The sequence below is a fragment of the Phocoena phocoena genome, chromosome 6, assembly GCF_963924675.1.
Source record: "Phocoena phocoena chromosome 6, mPhoPho1.1, whole genome shotgun sequence".
In the NCBI taxonomy this organism is placed as follows: Eukaryota; Metazoa; Chordata; class Mammalia; order Artiodactyla; family Phocoenidae; genus Phocoena; species Phocoena phocoena.
The window spans coordinates 50,915,910-50,934,904 of NC_089224.1; the positions used below are offsets into that span (position 1 = coordinate 50,915,910).

The 18,995-nt window shown below is 38.3% G+C and overlaps 1 protein-coding gene across 4 annotated transcripts in view; it reads right to left on the reverse strand.

The window, feature by feature from the left end:
* Window positions 1-18,670, reverse strand: part of SNAPC3 (small nuclear RNA activating complex polypeptide 3) — a 44,709-nt gene extending 26,039 nt beyond the window's left edge. For 2 of the 4 annotated variants that reach the window (XM_065879122.1, XM_065879120.1), the window contains exons 1-3: window positions 18,344-18,663; window positions 17,596-17,673; window positions 9,066-9,150 (exon numbers count right to left, since the gene is read on the reverse strand). In XM_065879122.1, coding sequence (XP_065735194.1) covers window positions 9,066-9,150; window positions 17,596-17,673; window positions 18,344-18,663 — 483 coding nt within the window. Of the gene's footprint in view, window positions 1-9,065; window positions 9,151-17,595; window positions 17,674-18,343 lie in introns of all 4 variants that reach the window. The other 2 variants (XM_065879121.1, XM_065879119.1) reach the window with 2 other exon arrangements.
* Between the last annotated feature and the right edge of the window lie 325 nt (window positions 18,671-18,995).

Below are 18,995 nucleotides of genomic sequence, written 5' to 3' on the forward strand. Positions count from 1 at the left end.
ACAAAATAGACTTTAAAATAAAGACTATTAGAAGAGACAAAGAAGGACACTACATAATGATCAAGGGATCGATCCAAGAAGATACAACAATTGTAAATATTTATGCACCCAACTTAGTAGCACCTCAATACATAAGGCAAATACTAACAGCCAAAAAGGGGAAATCAACAGTAACACATTCATAGTAGGGGACTTCAACACCCCACTCTCACCAATGGATAGATCATCCAAAATGAAAATAAATAAGGAAACACAAGCTTTAAACGATACATTAAACAAGACGGACTTAATAATTGATATTTATAGGACATTCCATCCAAAAACAACAGAATACACATTTTTCTCAAGTGCTCATGGAACATTCTCCAGGATAGATCATATCTTGGGTCACAAATCAAGCCTTGGTAAATTTAAGAAAACTGAAATTGTATCAAGTATCTTTTCCAACCACAACGCTATGAGACTAGATATCAATTACAGGAAAAGATCTGTAAAAAATACAAACACACGGAGGCTAAACAATACACTACTTAATAACGAAGTGATCACTGAAGAAATCGAAGAGGAAATTAAAAAATACCTAGAAACAAATGACAATGGAGACACGACGACCGAAAACCTATGGGATGCAGCAAAAGCAGTTCTAAGAGGGAAGTTTATAGCAATACAAGCCTACCTTAAGAAACAGGAAACATCTCGAATAAACAACCTAACCTTGCACCTCAAGCAATCAGAGAAAGAAGAACAAAGAAACCCCAAAGTTAGCAGAAGGAAAGAAATCATAAATATCAGAGCAGAAATAAATGAAACAGAAATGAAGGAAACGATAGCAAAGATCAATGAAACTAAAAGCTGGTTCTTTGAGAAGATAAACAAAATTGATAAACCATTAGCCAGACTCATCCAGAAAAAAAGGGAGAAGACTCAAATCAATAGAATTAGAAATGAAAAAGGAAAAGTAACAACTGACACTGCAGAAATACAAAAGATCATGAGAGATTACTACAAGCAACTCTATGCCAATAAAATGGACAACCTGGAAGAAATGGACAAATTCTTAGAAATGCACAACCTGCCAAGACAAAATCAGGAAGAAATAGAAAATACGAACAGACCAATCACAAGCACTGAAATTGAAACTGTGATTAAAAATCTTCCAACAAACAAAAGCCCAGGACCAGATGGCTTCACAGGTGACTTCTATCAACATTGAGAGAAGAGCTAACACCTATCCTTCTCAAATTCTTCCAAAATATAGCAGAGAGAGGAACACTCCCAAACTCATTCTATGTGGCCACCATCACCCTGATACCAAAACCAGACAAGGATGTCACAAAGAAAGAAAACTACAGGCCAATATCACTGATGAACATAGATGCAAAAACCCTCAACAAAATACTAGCAAACAGAATCCAACAGCACATTAAAAGGATCATACACCATGATCAAGTGGGGTTTATTCCAGGAATGTGAGGATTCTTCAATATATGCAAATCAATCAACGTGATACACCATATTAACAAATTGAAGGAGAAAAACCATATGGTCATCTCAATAGACGCAGAGAAAGATTTCGACAAAATTCAACACCCATTTATGATAAAAACCCTCCAAAAAGTCGGCATAGAGAGAACTTTCCTCAACATAATAAAGGCCACATATGACAAACCCAAATCCAACATCATCCTCAATGTTGAAAAACTGAAAGCATTTCCACTAAGATCAGGAACAAGACAAGGATGTCCACTTTTACCACTCTTATTCAACATAGTTTTGCAAGTTTTAGCCACAGCAATCAGAGAAGAAAAGGAAATAAAAGGAATCCAAATCAGAAAAGAAGAAGTAAAGCTGTCACTGTTTGCAGATGACATGATACTATACATAGAGAAACCTAAAGATGCTACCAGAAAACTACTAGAGCTAATCAATGAATCTGGTAAAGTAGCAGGATACAAAATTAATGCCCAGAAGTCTCTGTCATTCCTATACACTAATGATGAAAAATCTGAAAGTGAAATTAAGGAAACACTCCCATTTACCATTGCAACAAAAAGAATAAAATATCTAGGTATAAACCTTCCTAAGGAGACAAAAGACCTGTATGCAGAAAATTATAAGACACTGATGAAAAATTAAAGATGATACAAATAGATGGAGAGATATACCATGTTCTTGGATTAGAAGAACCAACATTGTGAAAATGACTCTACTACCCAAAGCAATCTACAGATTCAATGCAATCCCTATCAAAATACCAATGGCATTTTTCACAGAACTAGAACAAAAAATTTCACAATTTGTATGGAAACACAAAAGACCCCGAATAGCCAAAGCAATCTTGAGAACTAAAAACGGAGCTGGAGGAATCAGGCTCCCTGACTTCAGACTATACTACAAAGCTACAGTAATCAAGACAGTACGGTAGTGGCACAAAAACAGAAAGAGAGCTCAATGGAAAAGGATAGAAAGCCCCCAGATAAACCCATGCACATATGGTCATCTTATCTTTGATAAAGGAGGCAGGAATGTACAGTGGAGAAAGGACAGCCTCTTCAATAAGTGGTGCCGGGAAAACTGGACAGGTACATGTAAAAGTATGAGATTAGATCACTCCCTAACACCATACACAAAAATAAGCTCAAAATGGATTAAAGACCTAAATGTAAGGCCAGACACTATCAAACTCTTAGAGGAAAACATAGGCAGAACATTCTATGACATAAATCACAGCAAGATCCTTTTTGACCCACCTCCTAGAGAAATGGAAATAAAAACAAAAATAAACAAATGGGACCTAATGAAACTTCAAAGCTTTTGCACAGCAAAGGAAACCATAAACAAGACCAAAAGACAATCCTCAGAATGAGAGAAAATATTTGCAAATGAAGCGACTGACAAAGGATTAATCTCCAAAATTTATAAGCAGCTCATACAGCTCAATAACAAAAAAACAAACAACCCCATCCAAAAATGGGCAGAAGACATAAACAGACATTTCTCCAAAGAAGATATTCAGACTGCCAACAAACACATGAAAGAATGCTCACCATCATTAATCATTAGAGAAATGCAAATCAAAACTACAATGAGATATCGCCTCACACCAGTCAGAATGGCCATCATCAAAAAATCTAGAAACAATAAATGCTGGAGAGGGTGTGGAGAAAAGGGAACACTCTTGCACTGCTGGTGGGAATGTGAATTGGTACAGCCACTAAGTAGAACAGTATGGAGGTTCCTTAAAAACTACAAATAGAACTACCATATGACCCAGCAATCCCACTACTGGGCATATACCCTGAGAAAACCATAGTTCAAAAAGAGCCATGTACCAAAATGTTCATTGCAGCTCTATTTACAATAGCCCAGAGATGGAAACAACCTAAGTGTCCCTCATTGGATGAATGGATAAAGAAGATGTGGCACATATATACAATGGCCATAAAAAGAAACAAAATTGAGGTTTTATTAGTGAGGTGGATGGACCTAGAGTCTGTCACACAGAGTGAAGTAAGTCAGAAAGAGAAAGACAAATACCGTATGCTAACACATATATATGGAATTTAAGAGAAAAAAGTCATGAAGAACCTAGGGATAAGACAGGAATAAAGACACAGACCAACTAGAGAATGGACTTGAGGACATGGGGAGGGGGAAGTGTAAGCTGTGACAAAGCGAGAGAGTGGCATGGACATATATACACTACCAAACGTAAAATAAATAGCTAGTGGGAAGCAGCCACATAGCACAGGGTGATCAGCTCGGTGCTCTGTGACCACCTAGAGGGGCGGGAGGGAGGGAGACACAAGAGGGAAGAGATCTGGGAACATATGTATATCTATAACTGATTCACTTTGTTATAAAGCAGAAACTAACACACCACTGTAAACCAATTATACTCCAATAAAGATGTAAAAAAAAAAAAGGCAGAAGATTGGCAGGTTGGATAAAACTAGATCCATCTATGCACTCTCTGCAACAGACTCACTTTAGATATGAAGACACAAAGAGACTGAAAGTAAAAGATGGAAAAAGATATTCCATACAAATATTAACTGAAAGAAAGCTGAGGGGGCTATATTACTGTCAGGCAGAATAGACTTTAAGTCAAAGAAAGGTTATAAGAGACAAAGAAGGGCATTATATATTGATAAAAGATACAATCCAGCAAGATACAATATTTATAAACATACGCAGCTAACAGTAGAACTTCACAAGATATAAAGGAAAACTGACAGAACTGAAGGGAAAACAGATGGTTTCTACAATAATACTTGGAGATTTCAATACCTCACTCTCAGCAATAAGTAGAACATTCATATGGAAAATTAATAAGGAGACAGAAGACTTGAACAACACTAGAATCCAGTTAGAACTAACAGACATATATAGAACACTCTTCCAACAATAGCAGAATATACATTCTTTTCAGGGGCACAGGGACCATTCTCTAGGATAGACCACCAAGTCTTAATAAATTTAAAAAATTAAAATCATTAGAAGTATCATTCCTGGGACCTCCCCGGTGGCACAGTGGATAAGAATCCACCTGCCAATGCAGGGGACACAGGTTTGAGCCCTGGTCCAGGAAGATCCCACATGCCATGGAGCAACAAAGCCCATGCGCCACAACTACTGAGCCTGAGCCCTAGAGCCTGCGAGCCACAACTACTGAGCCCATGTGCCACAACTACTGAAGCCCAAGGGCCTAGAGACTGTGCTCTGCAACGAGAAGCCACCACAACGAAAAGCCTGCACGCCACAACAAAGAGTAGCCCCAGCTTGCCGCAACTAGAGAAAGCCCGCATGCAGCAACGAAGACCCAATGCAGCCAAAAATAAATAAAATAAATAAATTTTTTTAAAGAGTATCATTTTTGATCACAAGGGAATGAAACTAGAAATCAGTAACAGGAGGAAAACTGAAAAATTCCATGTAGAAATTAAACAGCATGCTTTTAAACCACCAATGGGTCAAGAAAGAAATCACAAGGGAAATTACAAAATACTTTGAAACAAATGAAAACGAAAACACAACATAAGAAACTTACGGGATGCAGCAAAAGGAGTACAAAGAGGGAAACTTACAGCTCTAAACATCTACATTAGAAAAGAACAATCTCAAACCAATAACCTGAGGAACCAGAAAAAGAAAACTAAACCCAAAGCTAGCAGAAGGAAGGAAATAATCAAAACTAACTCAAGAAGAAAGGGAAAATATGAATAGACCTGTAACAAGTAAGAAAATTAAATCAGAAATTAAAAACCTCCTAACAAAGAAAAGCCCAGCACCAGATGGCTTCACTGGTGAATTTATCAATACTTCCTGAAGTCCTCCAAAAAATCTGAAGAGGAGGGAATACTTCCTAATTCATTCTATGAGATCAGCATACTCTGATACCGAAGTCAAACAAAGACACTATGAGAAAACTACAGGCCAACATCCCTTATAAGTATAAATATAAAAATTCTCAACAAAATACTAGTAAAACAAGTTCAACAGCATATAAAAGGGATCACATATCACAACCAAGGGGGATTCATCCTCAGGATGCAAGGGTAGTTCAACAAATGCAAATCAATGCAATATACCACACTAATAGAATGATGAAAAAAACACATCATCTCAATTGATGCAGAAAAAACATTTGACAAAATCCAATACCCTTTCTTAAAACATTAAATAATGTTAAATAATTTTTTAAAACACTAAATAATACCCTTTCTTAAAACATTAAATAATGATAAAAACATTAAATAAAACAGGAATCGAAGGGAACTTACTCCATATGATAAATGTCATATATGGAAAACCCACAGCTAAACTAACACTCAATAGTTAAAGATTGATAAGGATGTACACTTCTGCCACTTCTATTCAACAAAGTACTAGAGAAATTCTAGCCAGAGAAATTAGAGGGAAAAGGAAGGAAGGAAGGGAGGGAGGGAGAGAGGAAGGGATAGAGGGAGGGATGGAGGAAGGAAGGAAAACAGGTCAAGTGAGCAACCAAATTGGAAAAGAATAAAGTTATCTCTGCCGATGACATGCATGATCTTCGACATAAAAAATCCTAAAGAACTCACATACACACAAAAATCCTGTTAGAGCTAATAAATTTAGCAAAGTTGCAGGATACAAAACCAACACAAATATCAGTTGTATTGGGCTTCCCTGGTGGCGCAGTGGTTCATTGTCCGCCTGCCAATGCAGGGGACACAGGTTCGTGCCCTGGTCCGGGAAGATTCCCACATGCCGCGGAGCAGCTGGGCCCGTGAGCCATGGCTGCTGAGGCTGCGCGTCCGGAGCCTGTGCTCCGCAACGGGAGAGGCCACAACAGTGAGAGGCCCGCGTACCACAAAAAAAAAAAAATAATCAGTTGTATTTCTATACAATAGCAATGAACAATTTGAAAAGAATATTAAGAAAACAATTCCATTTAAAATAGCAAGGAAGGGCTTCCCTGGTGGCGCAGTGGTTGAGAGTTCACCTGCCGATGCAGGGGACACGGGTTCGTGGCCTGGTCCAGGAAGATCCCACATGCCGCGGAGCAGCTGGGCCCGTGAGCCATGGCTGCTGAGGCTGCGCATCCAGAGCCTGTGCTCCGCAACGGGAGAGGCCACAACAGTGAGAGGCCCGCATACCGCAAAAAAAAAAAAATAGCAAGGAAAGAAAGAAAATACTTAATAAACAATGCAACAAAGGAGATGAAAGACTTGTACATACAAAAAAACTACAAAATGTTGCCAAACAAAATTAAAGACAACCTAAACAAACTGGAAAACATCTTTTGTTCATGGACTGGAAGACAATATCGTTAAGATAACAATGCTACCCAAAACAATATAAAGATTTGATGCAACCCCTATCAAAATCTCAATGCTTTTTTTGTTCTTATTACAGAAATAGAAAAACTCATCCTAAAATTCGTATGGAATTTCAACGGACCATGAATAATGAAAACAATTTTGAAAAAGAACAAAACTGGAAGACTAACATTTCCAAATTTCAAAAATGACCACAAAGCCACAGTAATCAAAACAATGTGGTACCAGGATATGGACAGACATACAGACCAATGAAACAGAATAGAGAACTCAGAAATAAACCTTATTTGGTCAACTGACTTTTAACAAAGGTACCAAAACCATTCAATAGGGAAAGGACAGTCTTTTGTGCTGGGAAAACTGAATATCCCCATGCAGAAGAATGAAGTTGAACCTTTACCCTATACCATACATAAAAATTAACTAAAAATGGATCAACAACTTAAGAGCTAAAACTATTAAACTCTTATAGAAAACAAGGTCAAATAAAAAATCTTCATGACGTTGGATTTGGCGATTGTTTCTTAAGTATGACACCAAAAGCACAAATAATGGAAGAAAAAAAACAGATAAATTGTATTTTATCAAATTTTAAAACTTTTGTATATCAAAGGACTCTATCAAGAGAGTAAAAAGACAATCCACAAAATGGAAGAAAATATTTTAAAGTTATATATATGGTAAGCATCTAGTATCCAGAACATACAAAGAACTCACAACTCAAAAACAAAGAGACAAGCCAATTTAAATACTGGCAAAGGACTCAAAGGACTTTAATAGAACTTTCTCCAAAGAAAATATACGAATGGCCAAAAAGCACATGAAAAGATGTCCAACATCAATAATCATTAGGAAAATGCAAATCAAAACCATAATGAATACCACTTCACACCCATTAAGATGGCTATTATCAAAGCCTAGAAAATAACAAATGTTGACAAGAATGTGGAGAAACTGAAACACTCCTGCATTGCTGGTGGGAATATAAAATAATTCAACCCCTGTGGAAAACAGTTTCGTAGTTCCTCAAAATGTTAAAGCTAGAATTACCATATGACCAAGCAATTCCACTCCTTGGTATATACTGAAAAGAGCTTAAAATGGACTCAAACAGATACTTGAACACTAATGTTCATTATAGCATTATTTACGATAGCCAAAAGGCAGCAATTACCCAAATGTCCAACAACAGATGAATGAATAAACAAAATGTGGTATATCCATACAATGGAATATTACTCAGCCATGAAAAGGAATGAAGTTTTCATGCATGCTACAGCATGGAGGAACCATTAAAACATTATAGTAAGTAAAATAGACCAGATACAAAAGAACATATACTGCATGATTCTACTTATATGAAATATTTATAATAGGCAAATCCACAGAAATGGAAAGTAGAACAGAGGTTACCAGGGGCTGGGGGAAGGGAGAATGGGGAGTTGGTGTTAATGGGTATAGAATTTCTGTTTGGGATGATGAAAAAGTTCAGAAAATAGTGGTGATACTTACACAGCATTGTGAATGTACTTAATGCCACTTAAATGAACATTTAAAATGGTTAAAATGTTAAATTTTATGTTATGTAAAATTTACCACGATTATAAAAAGGAGTGTGAGAGAAAACAGGTGCCCTTCTGCACTATTAAGTGCCTAAAACAGCATTTGGCTCGTAATAAGTTGTCAAGAACATGTACTGAATGAACCTATCATGTCTACTAACACTTAATTCCTCATTATTCACCATCTTAAATTATTCTGAGGGTTTTAGCTAAGAAATAATGGATTAGAAAAGAATATAGTTAAACCAAAATCAGGAGCAGAACAAAAATATCAGAAAGAGGGTGGTGAAAGGCATGAAATTAGCCTAATACAGAGGGCAAGACCAAAGTAAAAGCAAAAATAAAGGCCAAGATCTGACAGGAAAATGTGCCATCACTTGAATTTTTTTTGTTTTTTTTTTTGGCTGCACTGCATGGCTTGCAAGATCTTAGTTCCCTGACCAGGGATCAATTCTGCGCCCTTGGCAGTGAAAGTGGAGTCCTAACCATTGGACTGCCAGGGAATTCCCCATCACTTGAATTTTATCGGTCTTTTTCTCCTACTAGTTCCCAGTCCCAGTGAAGTTTCTCTAATTTGTTTCCAACTAAGCACATCCAATATAAAGCCCCCATACAGTCATCACTAACATCAATGAGAGTTTGTTTCATGGGAAGAGGTGGAAAAGATAAGACTTTTTACCATCTCATAAGCAAATGTTTCTTGTCTGCAGACCCGGTCTATCGTTATGGTTTCTTCCCGGTGTTCCAGAAGTCTCTTTCTAACCCTGTAACAAGAAAAATCAAACTTCAACATTCTTTACTGGGGCTTCAAAAATATCTTTAATATTTAGCTTTTTATTCTGAACTAATTTTAGACTTGAAGAAAGGCTGCAAAAATAGTACAAAGAATTCCCTTATATCTCTTACCTGGCTTTCCCTGTTAACATCCTACATGTTCATAGAATAATTATCAAGACCAGGAAATTAACATTAATACAGTATTATTAACTAAAGAACTTTTTTGAATTTCACAAATTTTTAACTTTACTGCCTTTTTTGTCCCAGGATCCTATTCAGACACCACATTGCATTTCTTATTTCTCCTTTCCCCTCCAGTCTTCTACAGTTCCTCCGTCTCTGTCTTTCATGACCTTGACACTTTCAAAGAGCCCTAATCAGTGTTTTTATAGAAAGTCCTTCAATTTGGGTTTAATTGCTGTTGCCTCATAATTGGAGTAAGCTTATAAACTTTTAACAAGAATACAAGAATGTTTTCCTTCTCACTGTATCATCCTGACGTTCATAATGTTAATATTAGTATGTCTTATTCCTGTAGATATTTACCTTGGTTAAGCTCCTGTCTGCCAGGTTCCTACACTAGAAAGATATTTTCTTTTCCTTTGTCCCTGATAAGTGTTTGCGGGGAGATACTTTGAGACTATGCAAATCTTGTTTCTCCTCAAACTTTCATCCAGGAATTTTAGCACTCACCAGTAGATTTTGTCTACAACACTTATTACTGTGGTTTATACCTAACAGTGATTCTCTATTTTCCTCCTTTAACATTTATTCAGTGGTATTATGAGGAAGACCTGCCTCTTTCTTCCTATTTAGTTATTTGGTTATTTATATTTTTAGTATGAACTCATAAATATTTACTTTATTCTATAGGTTAAAATCTAATACTACTGTTATTCTGTTGCTCAAATTATTCTAGTTTTGGCCACTAGGAGCTCCTTCAATTTGGCTCTGTTCTTTCAACAAGCCATCTTTTTTTTTTTTTTCTTGTTAAGTATTTCCTTGCTTTCTGGCACCACAGAAGATGCTCAAGGCTCACCCTGTATTTTCGTGTCTCAGCCCTGGAATCAACCACTTCTAGGAGCCCTAGTTCCTTCACTGGAGAGAGGTTTAGACACCTGTACCTGAGCATGAGGTGTTCTCATTGTTACTGCAGTCACTGCTTCCAGGACTCTCAGCAGAGAGAGGTACGAAACATACATATATATACTAAACCACACATGTACAAATATCTGTGTTTCTGTATTTTTCTGTTTATATATTTTTTAACTTCAATAATGTAGTTTATTTAACCCAATACTCTGTTATATATTTTTAAAGCCATTGAGTTTATACTAATACTTCTAATCCCAAACTAAAATCAGGATTCATTTTAGCCTTCAGCCTTTCCTTGTTTATAACTTTTCTCCACAGGAAACCCAGCTCCCTTTATCTATAATCTATTCACTTACACATTCAGTTCTTTAAAAAACATGGTTTCAGAATTGCTAACCTACACCCCTGTGAAAAACACTAAAAATTAATAGTTCTTTTTGTCTTCAGCCTTACAACACTGAATCCAAGTACACTTTTATACAGAATCAGATTAGATCTTTCTTACTAATTCTCTTCAGTGTTGTGATGCTATTCATTTGTAACACAATTAGACTCATTTGTTAGTTTCACATTCTATTTTGGGTCTCCCCCTACATCTTGGCTGGTTTTAATTGTCTGATTACTTTTGGGTTGTGTAAAAGATACGTGAAACACTACCATGATTCTAAGAGTTATAAAAGGTATACATATTCAGAAGTATCATTCCCTCTTTGTCCCGACCACTAACCTGTACCTATTTCCTTTCTTTCCACCCCTGTCCTACCCACCCACCGCAGGCCACCAATCTCTACAGTTCTGGTTTACCCTCTCCATTTCTTTTGTTCAAATACACAGATACCTATGTATTTTCTTATATTCCTTTTTGTGTCAGTCTGAGTTCAATTAGGAGAAAAAAACTAAACAGTAATTTGAACAAAGTTTAATCTAAAGAATTATTAACTTTTAACAGAGGACTGGAGTAATGAGAGACTGGCAAGTAAGAAGTAGAGAACGCTAGAGAACAAAGGAATAGCATACAAGGAACCCTACCCCTTGTGCTGAGAAAGAATACCCAAGGAAGGCTCCCTTTTCTTCCCCCAGGACTGAGAGCCAGACCTTATTGGAGAGGGAATGGCTGTGACTTGCTGAATGGCAGAGAAGTTGCTAGGGTGCATCAGTGGAACCTGCCGGAAATCTGCCCTCAAGGGTGACAGGAAAAGTTTTTCCAGGGAGGTTTCAAGGGGAGTGGAGCAGCAGGGAAAGCTCTGTGCTACTGACTGCCGGGTACTGCGGGAGCTGGATGCTGGGGAAGCTGTGTGTGCTGCAGGACCCTGCTGAGCCAGCACATGGCACCAAGAAGCAGAACTCCTTCCTCATGCAAAGTCTCTCCTGTGCCCTTGACTGACAAAGCTTAATACTGTGCCAGTTGGGAAAGGAAAAATATTTAAAGAGCTGAGACTCATTTTTACAGAGCAGGCAAAAAGGGTACACTTTTAGATGAGAACCAATAAACTGATACCCAATGAAACTTCGTTTTTACAAGCAGGGTAACGTATGCTTCTGGGCTTTGCTTTTGTCACGTAACAGTATTTCCTAGAAATCTATTGGTTCATCCTTCCTTATCCTTGAGCACAGCTACACAATACTGCACTGTGTGGATGTCCTATAATTTCTTCAACACTCTCCTATGTATGTATATTTAGGATATTTCAAATATTTGCTATTACAAACAATGCTGCAACGAATAACCTTATGCATAATAAATTTTCATATTGTTGGAGGTATATCTTCAGTAGAGATTGCTAGAAGTGGGACTGCTAAGTGCCTATGTAATTTTGTGTTGGGCATTACCGAATTTCCCTAGAGGAGGGCTGCTATCAATTTACATTTCCATCAGGAATGTCTGAAAATGCCTGCTTCCCTCAGACTCATCAAAAGAATGTATATTTTAAAATTTGTGCCAGTCTGATAGGAGAAAAAAGGTATCTGTCACTTTAACTTGCATTTCTCTAATAATGAATCTGCATGAACATTTCTTCATGTTTGTGAGTCATTTTTATATCTCTTTTGTGTGTGAGTTATTGGTTCATATCTTTTCCCCATTTTCCCTTTGGGTTTTTGGTCTTTGTCCCTCAACTTTTAAGGTATTATATATTTGGGTTACCGGCTCTTTGTGTATATGTTATATTTTCTCCAAGTCTGGCAGCTGTCTTTTGACTTTGTTTATGGTGTTTTTTGTCATGCAAAATTTTAAATTTTTATATGTAGTCCATTTTATCAATCTTTTCCTTTTATTACCTCTGGATTTAAATCAGTTAGAAAGCCTTTCACTACACCAAGGTAGGTATGTTTCATTTTCTGCATTTTGATCCCACTCCCTCTGGAGTTTATTCTTGTGAATAGCGTCATACTAAATTTCCATATGCATTTGAATCTAACTGGACTTTCTCTTCTATTCCACTGGTCTGTCTATTCATGAGCTAGTACCCACTGTTTTAATTATAAAGGCTTTGTAGTATATTTTAATATATGGTAAAATTACCAGGCACTCACAGTTTTCTCTTCCTCACCCAGTTTTTTCCTAGTTACTCTTTTTTTTTTTTTTTTTTTTTTTGTGGTATGCGGGCCTCTCACCGTTGTGGCCTCTCCTGTTGCGGAGCACAGGCTCCGGACGCGCAGGCTCAGCGGCCATGGCTTACGGGCCTAGCCGCACCGCGGCATGTGGGATCTTCCCGGACCGGGGCACGAACCCGTGTCCCCTGCATCGGCAGGAGGACACTCAACCACTTCGCAACCAGGGAAGCCCCCTAGTTACTCTTGAATATATTCCATATGAACTTTATTATCAACTGTCTAACTCCATAAAATAACCAATACTTTTAGCATTTTTATTGGGATTGCACTTAATCTGTAAATTAACTTAGAAAGAACTAACAACATTATAATGCTTAGTATTCCTATTCAAGAACACAGGATATCTTTCAATGTTTTCAAGATCTTTTCTGAGTCTTTCAGGAGGGTTTAAAATTTTCCCTTACCTCAGTTTTACACATTTCTTGTTAAATTTATTCTTAAGTATTTAACCTTTTTGACTATTGTAAATGGGATTTTCCTCCATTATGTCCTCTAATTGTTTACTGTTTGTATCTACGAAGGCCATTTTTTTATTTATCAATTTTGTATCCTGCTCTTACACTAAATTCTTTTTTGGTTTTTGTCTGTTTTAGCATTGATTTCTTTTCCAGGTAATACCATTAAATCATTCACAAATAGAGCTAGTTTTTCTTCTTTATCTACCCTTATGCTTCTACTTGATTCCTCTTGTCAAACTGCATGGCTAATCCTGTAATACAATGCTGCAAAGCAGTGAGATACTAGGCATGCTTGCTTATTCCAGATCTTAGCAGAAATATATGTACTGCTTCCCTATTAAATAAGATACTAGCTTTACAACTAAGGTATATATATTTTACCATGTTGTAACAGTAGGCCTGTTAGAACAGTTCCATGTTAGAATGGCCTGATTTTTGTTTTTGTTAGTAAATTCTAGTTTTATTATGTTGTGATCAGAGAGTGCTGTTTGTTTTATCTCTACTCAATGGATGTTATGTTTCCTCTGTGACCTTATAACCAACTTTTGTGAATGTGCCACACAGTCTCTAACACAGGGTTATAAATTTTATGTATATATATGTATCTCCATAAGACATATCCTACTGATTATGTTGTTTAGAGCTCTTACCTCCTCACTTTTTTTAGCCAGTTGATCTGTCTTGTGCTGAGATTGGTATATTAAAGTGCCCTATTGTTAGTATGTTTCTAGCTATGTTTCCTTGGATCCCCTATAGTTTTGTTTTATAAAGTTGGCTGCTATATTCTTTGGGGTATTTATAAGTATTCTATCTTAACTGTGGTTTGTGGCCTTTAGCACTAAAATGTGTCCTTTGTCATATTTAATGTTTGGGGACTTGAATTTTATTAGTCTGTTATCAGGACCATTACAGCTGCTCAATTTTTCTTTCCATTTATCTGGTATACTTTTGTCCCACCATTTATTTTTAACCTCTCTGAATTACTTTATTTTAGATGTGTCTGTTGTCTCTGCAAGGTTTTCGTTTTGTGAGCCTAATCTAAACCCTTTTATGAGACTGCAGAAAAACTGATGCCTTTGGCCTCAATTCTATTACATTTTCTAATTGTGTGTATTTTGTTATATTAGCTGTTTTTTTCATTATGAGACATGTCTTTCTGCTTGTCTATTTTTTAGAAATTGCAGAGGGAGGTTTGGTATTTGCATTTTTGTTCCAGTGGTTACCTTTGCATTTATATATTTTTTAATGCCCCTTGTTACCCATTTTCTCTCTGAAATATAATTGTTTTACTAGGATACATCTCAGAGTTGATAATTCTGAGTTAATTTTCCCAGGTAACCAGTGAGCCCTTTTAATTTGTTCAGGTTTTCTTCCCCATTCTGGAAATTTTTCTTAGATTATACTCTTAAATATTCTATCTACAAGCTATTGTACTAAAAACAATGTTGCTTAACCTTTGGAGAAAAGAAGTGCTAGAAATGTATTTTATGCCACAATAAAGGGGTCATGTACTTAGGTTTTGTTTTTACTTTACATTTTTAAGTTATTGGTAGGGAAAAGAAAGGAAGGTTTAGTGAAAGAGAAAGCAGAGAGAGACAGATTTTTGGCTTTTGGCACAAGCCTAATTCACTTGTGGTACTGTTAAGATTAAGATTAGTCTTATTTTAAATATAATAGTTTTAAAGTACATCAAAATAATCCCAGCTAAGGAATGCTGCACTAACTCCTTTTACATTAGACTATACATATAATTCTACTCACATTTCCTATGGAAGGGACTAGAAGACAACCAAGGAGATCCAGTTGATCTAGTAACAGAAAATAGCCAGGGGAAGCACTGTGTAAAGCAGTCTGAAAATTACTATTTCACATAGCTCAATAACATCATTATAAGCCAATTAGCATGTAATTAACTATAGAAAAAAAAAGTCTGCTTTATAAATATCAACTTTCTTCTTTTAGCCAATCTCTAAAAAAATCGCTTCCTTAGGTTTATGCAAGTTTCATTTATTCCACTCATCTACAAGTATCTACTGACTCCCTATTATTATATGCCAAAATTCTAGGAATGAGGGACATGGCAGTGGGTGTGATAGACACAGCTTATGGAACTTTTAAGTCTAGCTAGAAAACAGAAAATTAAATAAGTACAGTATAAGTGTGAAGAGTATTTCAATTAGAGAAGTATCACCGGCTACACGAGCATAAAAGGGGAGCTAGATGGAGTTCTTAGTCCTTCAGCTAAAACTTGAAAGATGAGTAGAAGTCAGCCAGACCGGGGGATAAGGAAGTGTGAGTGTTCTAGGCAAAGGCCTAGGATGAGAGAGCACATTCTAGGAACTGAAAAACAGTGTAACATGGCTGGAGCACTGCAGTGATGTAGGGCCGAAAAGACCAGCAAGATCCATTCTATAGAGAACCTTGTGATCCATTTAAGAACTCAGGACTATGCCTAAGAACCACTGAAAGATTTTATGTAAGAGAGTGAGACAATCAGATGTGCATTTTAGAAAAAAATCCAAATAATCTATCAACAATAGTTAAAGGGTACCAAATGGAGTAAAGCAGTCCGACAGGCTTAAGCGCAATTCACAGATGAAGGAGCTTGGACTCTCAATGAACCTTCAAAGACTTTAGAAGTGTTAGAAGAATTCTAGACATTACAAGTGTATCTATTTCCAAAGGGAGATAGATGGGTTGTAGAGATGTGGAAATGAATGTTAGGGACTCAAAGACTGGTTAGGTTAGGGTTCAGTTGGGAGAGGGGCCATGTGCATCCTGAGGCACTGAAAGAGAAAATGGTTGAAAACAAGTCAAGAAAGGCAGATCTGGGCTATGTGGAAGGTTTCAAATGTCTAAGTAAAAAAATCTGAAATTTGCCCATAGAGGAGAAGTTGAGCCATTGACGATTTCTCAGCAAATAAGCATGCTGAGGTGATAGCAGGATGGATAAGTCAGGAGAAAACACAGGACCTAGGAAAGACAGGAACCTTTTATAGTGCTCCAAGTGTTGTTAATGTAAGCGTTAGCAACAGGGATAAGAGAAACAGATTCGGCAATTACAAAAATAAGCCAACAACAAGGTAGGGTCGAAACACCTGCCTAAATAGAAAGGGTAGGATAAAGTATGACAACATAGCTGAGATGGTGCAAAGTAAACGGGCTACAAACTGGAAATTACAAATTTCACTATTACATGCAGTTTCTCTATAATAGTATTACCATAGAGCAGCCTTTCTCAAAATGTGGTTGGCAGACCGGAATTGATCTATGAGCTATTTGTTATCCAATCAGTACAGACAATGAGAGTAAGCATTTAGAAATGTTCACACCTATGTGACAGTAATATTACTGTTGAATTTAATGATAAAAAACTTGGAGTTTTATTATGTTTGTCTTTTAATTTCATTTTTCTAGTAATTCATTTTTATCCTATTTTACAAAAGTATGGATCTGACAGAAAATTTTCAAAAATGAGTCCTTTACCACACTATCAGAGTATTTAGCTTGCCACCCCAAAATCTAAGCAGATTAACTGTACCTTTGTAAACACTTAAAAATAAACACAAATTTGAGGGACTTCCCTGGTGGCGCAGTGGTTGGGAGTCCGCCTGCCAATGCAGGGGACACGGGTTCGAGCCCTGGTCCGGGAAGATCCCACATGCCTCGGGGCACCTGGGCCCGTGCGCCACAACTACTGAGTCTGTGCTCTAGAGCCCGCGCGCCGCAACTACTGAAGACCATGTGCCTAGAGCCCATGCTCTGCAACAAGAGAAGCCACCGCAATAAGAAGCCTGCACACTTCAACGAAGAGTAGCCCCTGCTCGCCGCAACTAGGGGAAGCCCGTGCACAGCAACGAAGACCCAATGCAGCCATAAATAAAATAAATAATAAATTTATAAAAAAAAAATAAAATAAACACAAATTTGAATATGGACTGGATATTAGAGATAATGCTGTTACTGTTAATTTTCTTAGGTATAATAATACCACTCTGATTAAGTAGTAGGATCATACTTTTAGAAGCTATACACTGATGTACTTAGCGGTAAATTATCATGATGTCTGCAACTTACTGAATAGTTCAGCCATAGAAAAAGACACACACGAGGGATCTCAAACACATACAGCTAAAGCCAATACGGCCACATGTCAACAATGGTTGAATTTAGGAGGTGGGATAACAATACCATACTCTCAACTTTCGAATAATATAATGTTGAAAAAAATATTTAAATAAGTAACAAAAGCAAAGTCCTCCATACCCCAAAGTCACTAGGTCAGTATTTTCTGGGATGACTTCTGGATCCTCCCCTTCCTCAAGGCACTTCAGTTTATCAAGACTAAAACAAAAACAAAGAAAGTAATCACCGCATCCTGTCCTTAGCAAGCAGGAGTTGTGTCCTAAATACATCACTGAATAATTAAGCAATCAGATAACCAGAATTAAAGGCGAATTCTGTGCCAGTGTTCTATAAAGAAAGGGATATATGCCTGGTTGAAGGCGGCCAATACTGTTAAATGGAGAAATAGATCGTTATTTTAATATTTTCATTTAAAATAAATCACTTTGAGGAATATCTCAATAACAGTATACCCAGGAGGTCCCCAAAAGAGACCAGAGATAATCAAGGTTTTGACACTGCTGTGGTTAAATATCCTTCCAGCCTCATCATAAACTAAGGTTCCTCCGTCGTCAAAGTGTCTTGTCAAAGACATACACGTCGCTGTTACTCTGATTGCTTTCCTACATTAATAAGCACTTTAAAAACTAGTGAATAGAAAAATTAATCTTTCATGCGGCTCTCTCGTCCCTTCAATCCCACTAGCAGAAATTGTGCATCCCATCACGGGACTTCTCCCGTTGTTCCGGGAAAGCTTTGATAGGGCGGCCCTTCTACCCCGGGGAGTAAACCACAGGCCCACCCCCATGATGAGGCCCAGGGGCGCGCAGGAGCAAGGCTGCACCCGGGTTGACTCCAAGCCGCAAGAGACCCTCGGCCCCGCACTCACCCGCACACCGCCCTCAGCTCGGCTGCCGCTTCCAGGCTGCAGCCCAGATCCCGGGCCACGGCCTCATCCTCCCGGCCGGAGTCTGCAACCCCTCGGCCCCCGGGCAGCGCCGGTGCCGGCGGCTCCTTCAGCGACAAGTCCCCTTCCCCGCGCAGCCGGCCAAGCCACAACTCCCCGAAAGCGGCCACATGGAAAACGCGCGTATTCGACTCAGGAAGCTCGTACTCTGGGAAGTTGCAGCCGCCACTGCTGGGAACCGGGTTCTGCCTGCCGCCCTCCCCGCCGCCGCACGTTGAGCCGCCGCTGCTGCCTTCAGCCATGTTCGCCCCTCTCCCTTCCCGGCGAAAAGCGGCTGATCAAGGCCTCGCGGGGCTTGCTGGGACTTGTAGTTACGCGGAGCCCGGGCCGGCGAGCAACTGGGCTGCACTGGCACAGCTTTAGACACTACGTTTCCCGTCAGGCCGCGAGTTGGGCCCGCCCCCGGGCGTGGCACCACGAGCCTCCGCGTGCAGGGCTTGAACTCATTGTTCTCTAGTCTCGGCTCACAGGAGGGCGGCTGCGGCTTTCTCTTCACCGCAGCTTGTTTGGGGGGTTCTCAGCCCGCTCGGTTACGCAGCATCGCTCTATGCGGGATAGGGCGGTTTTGGCACGC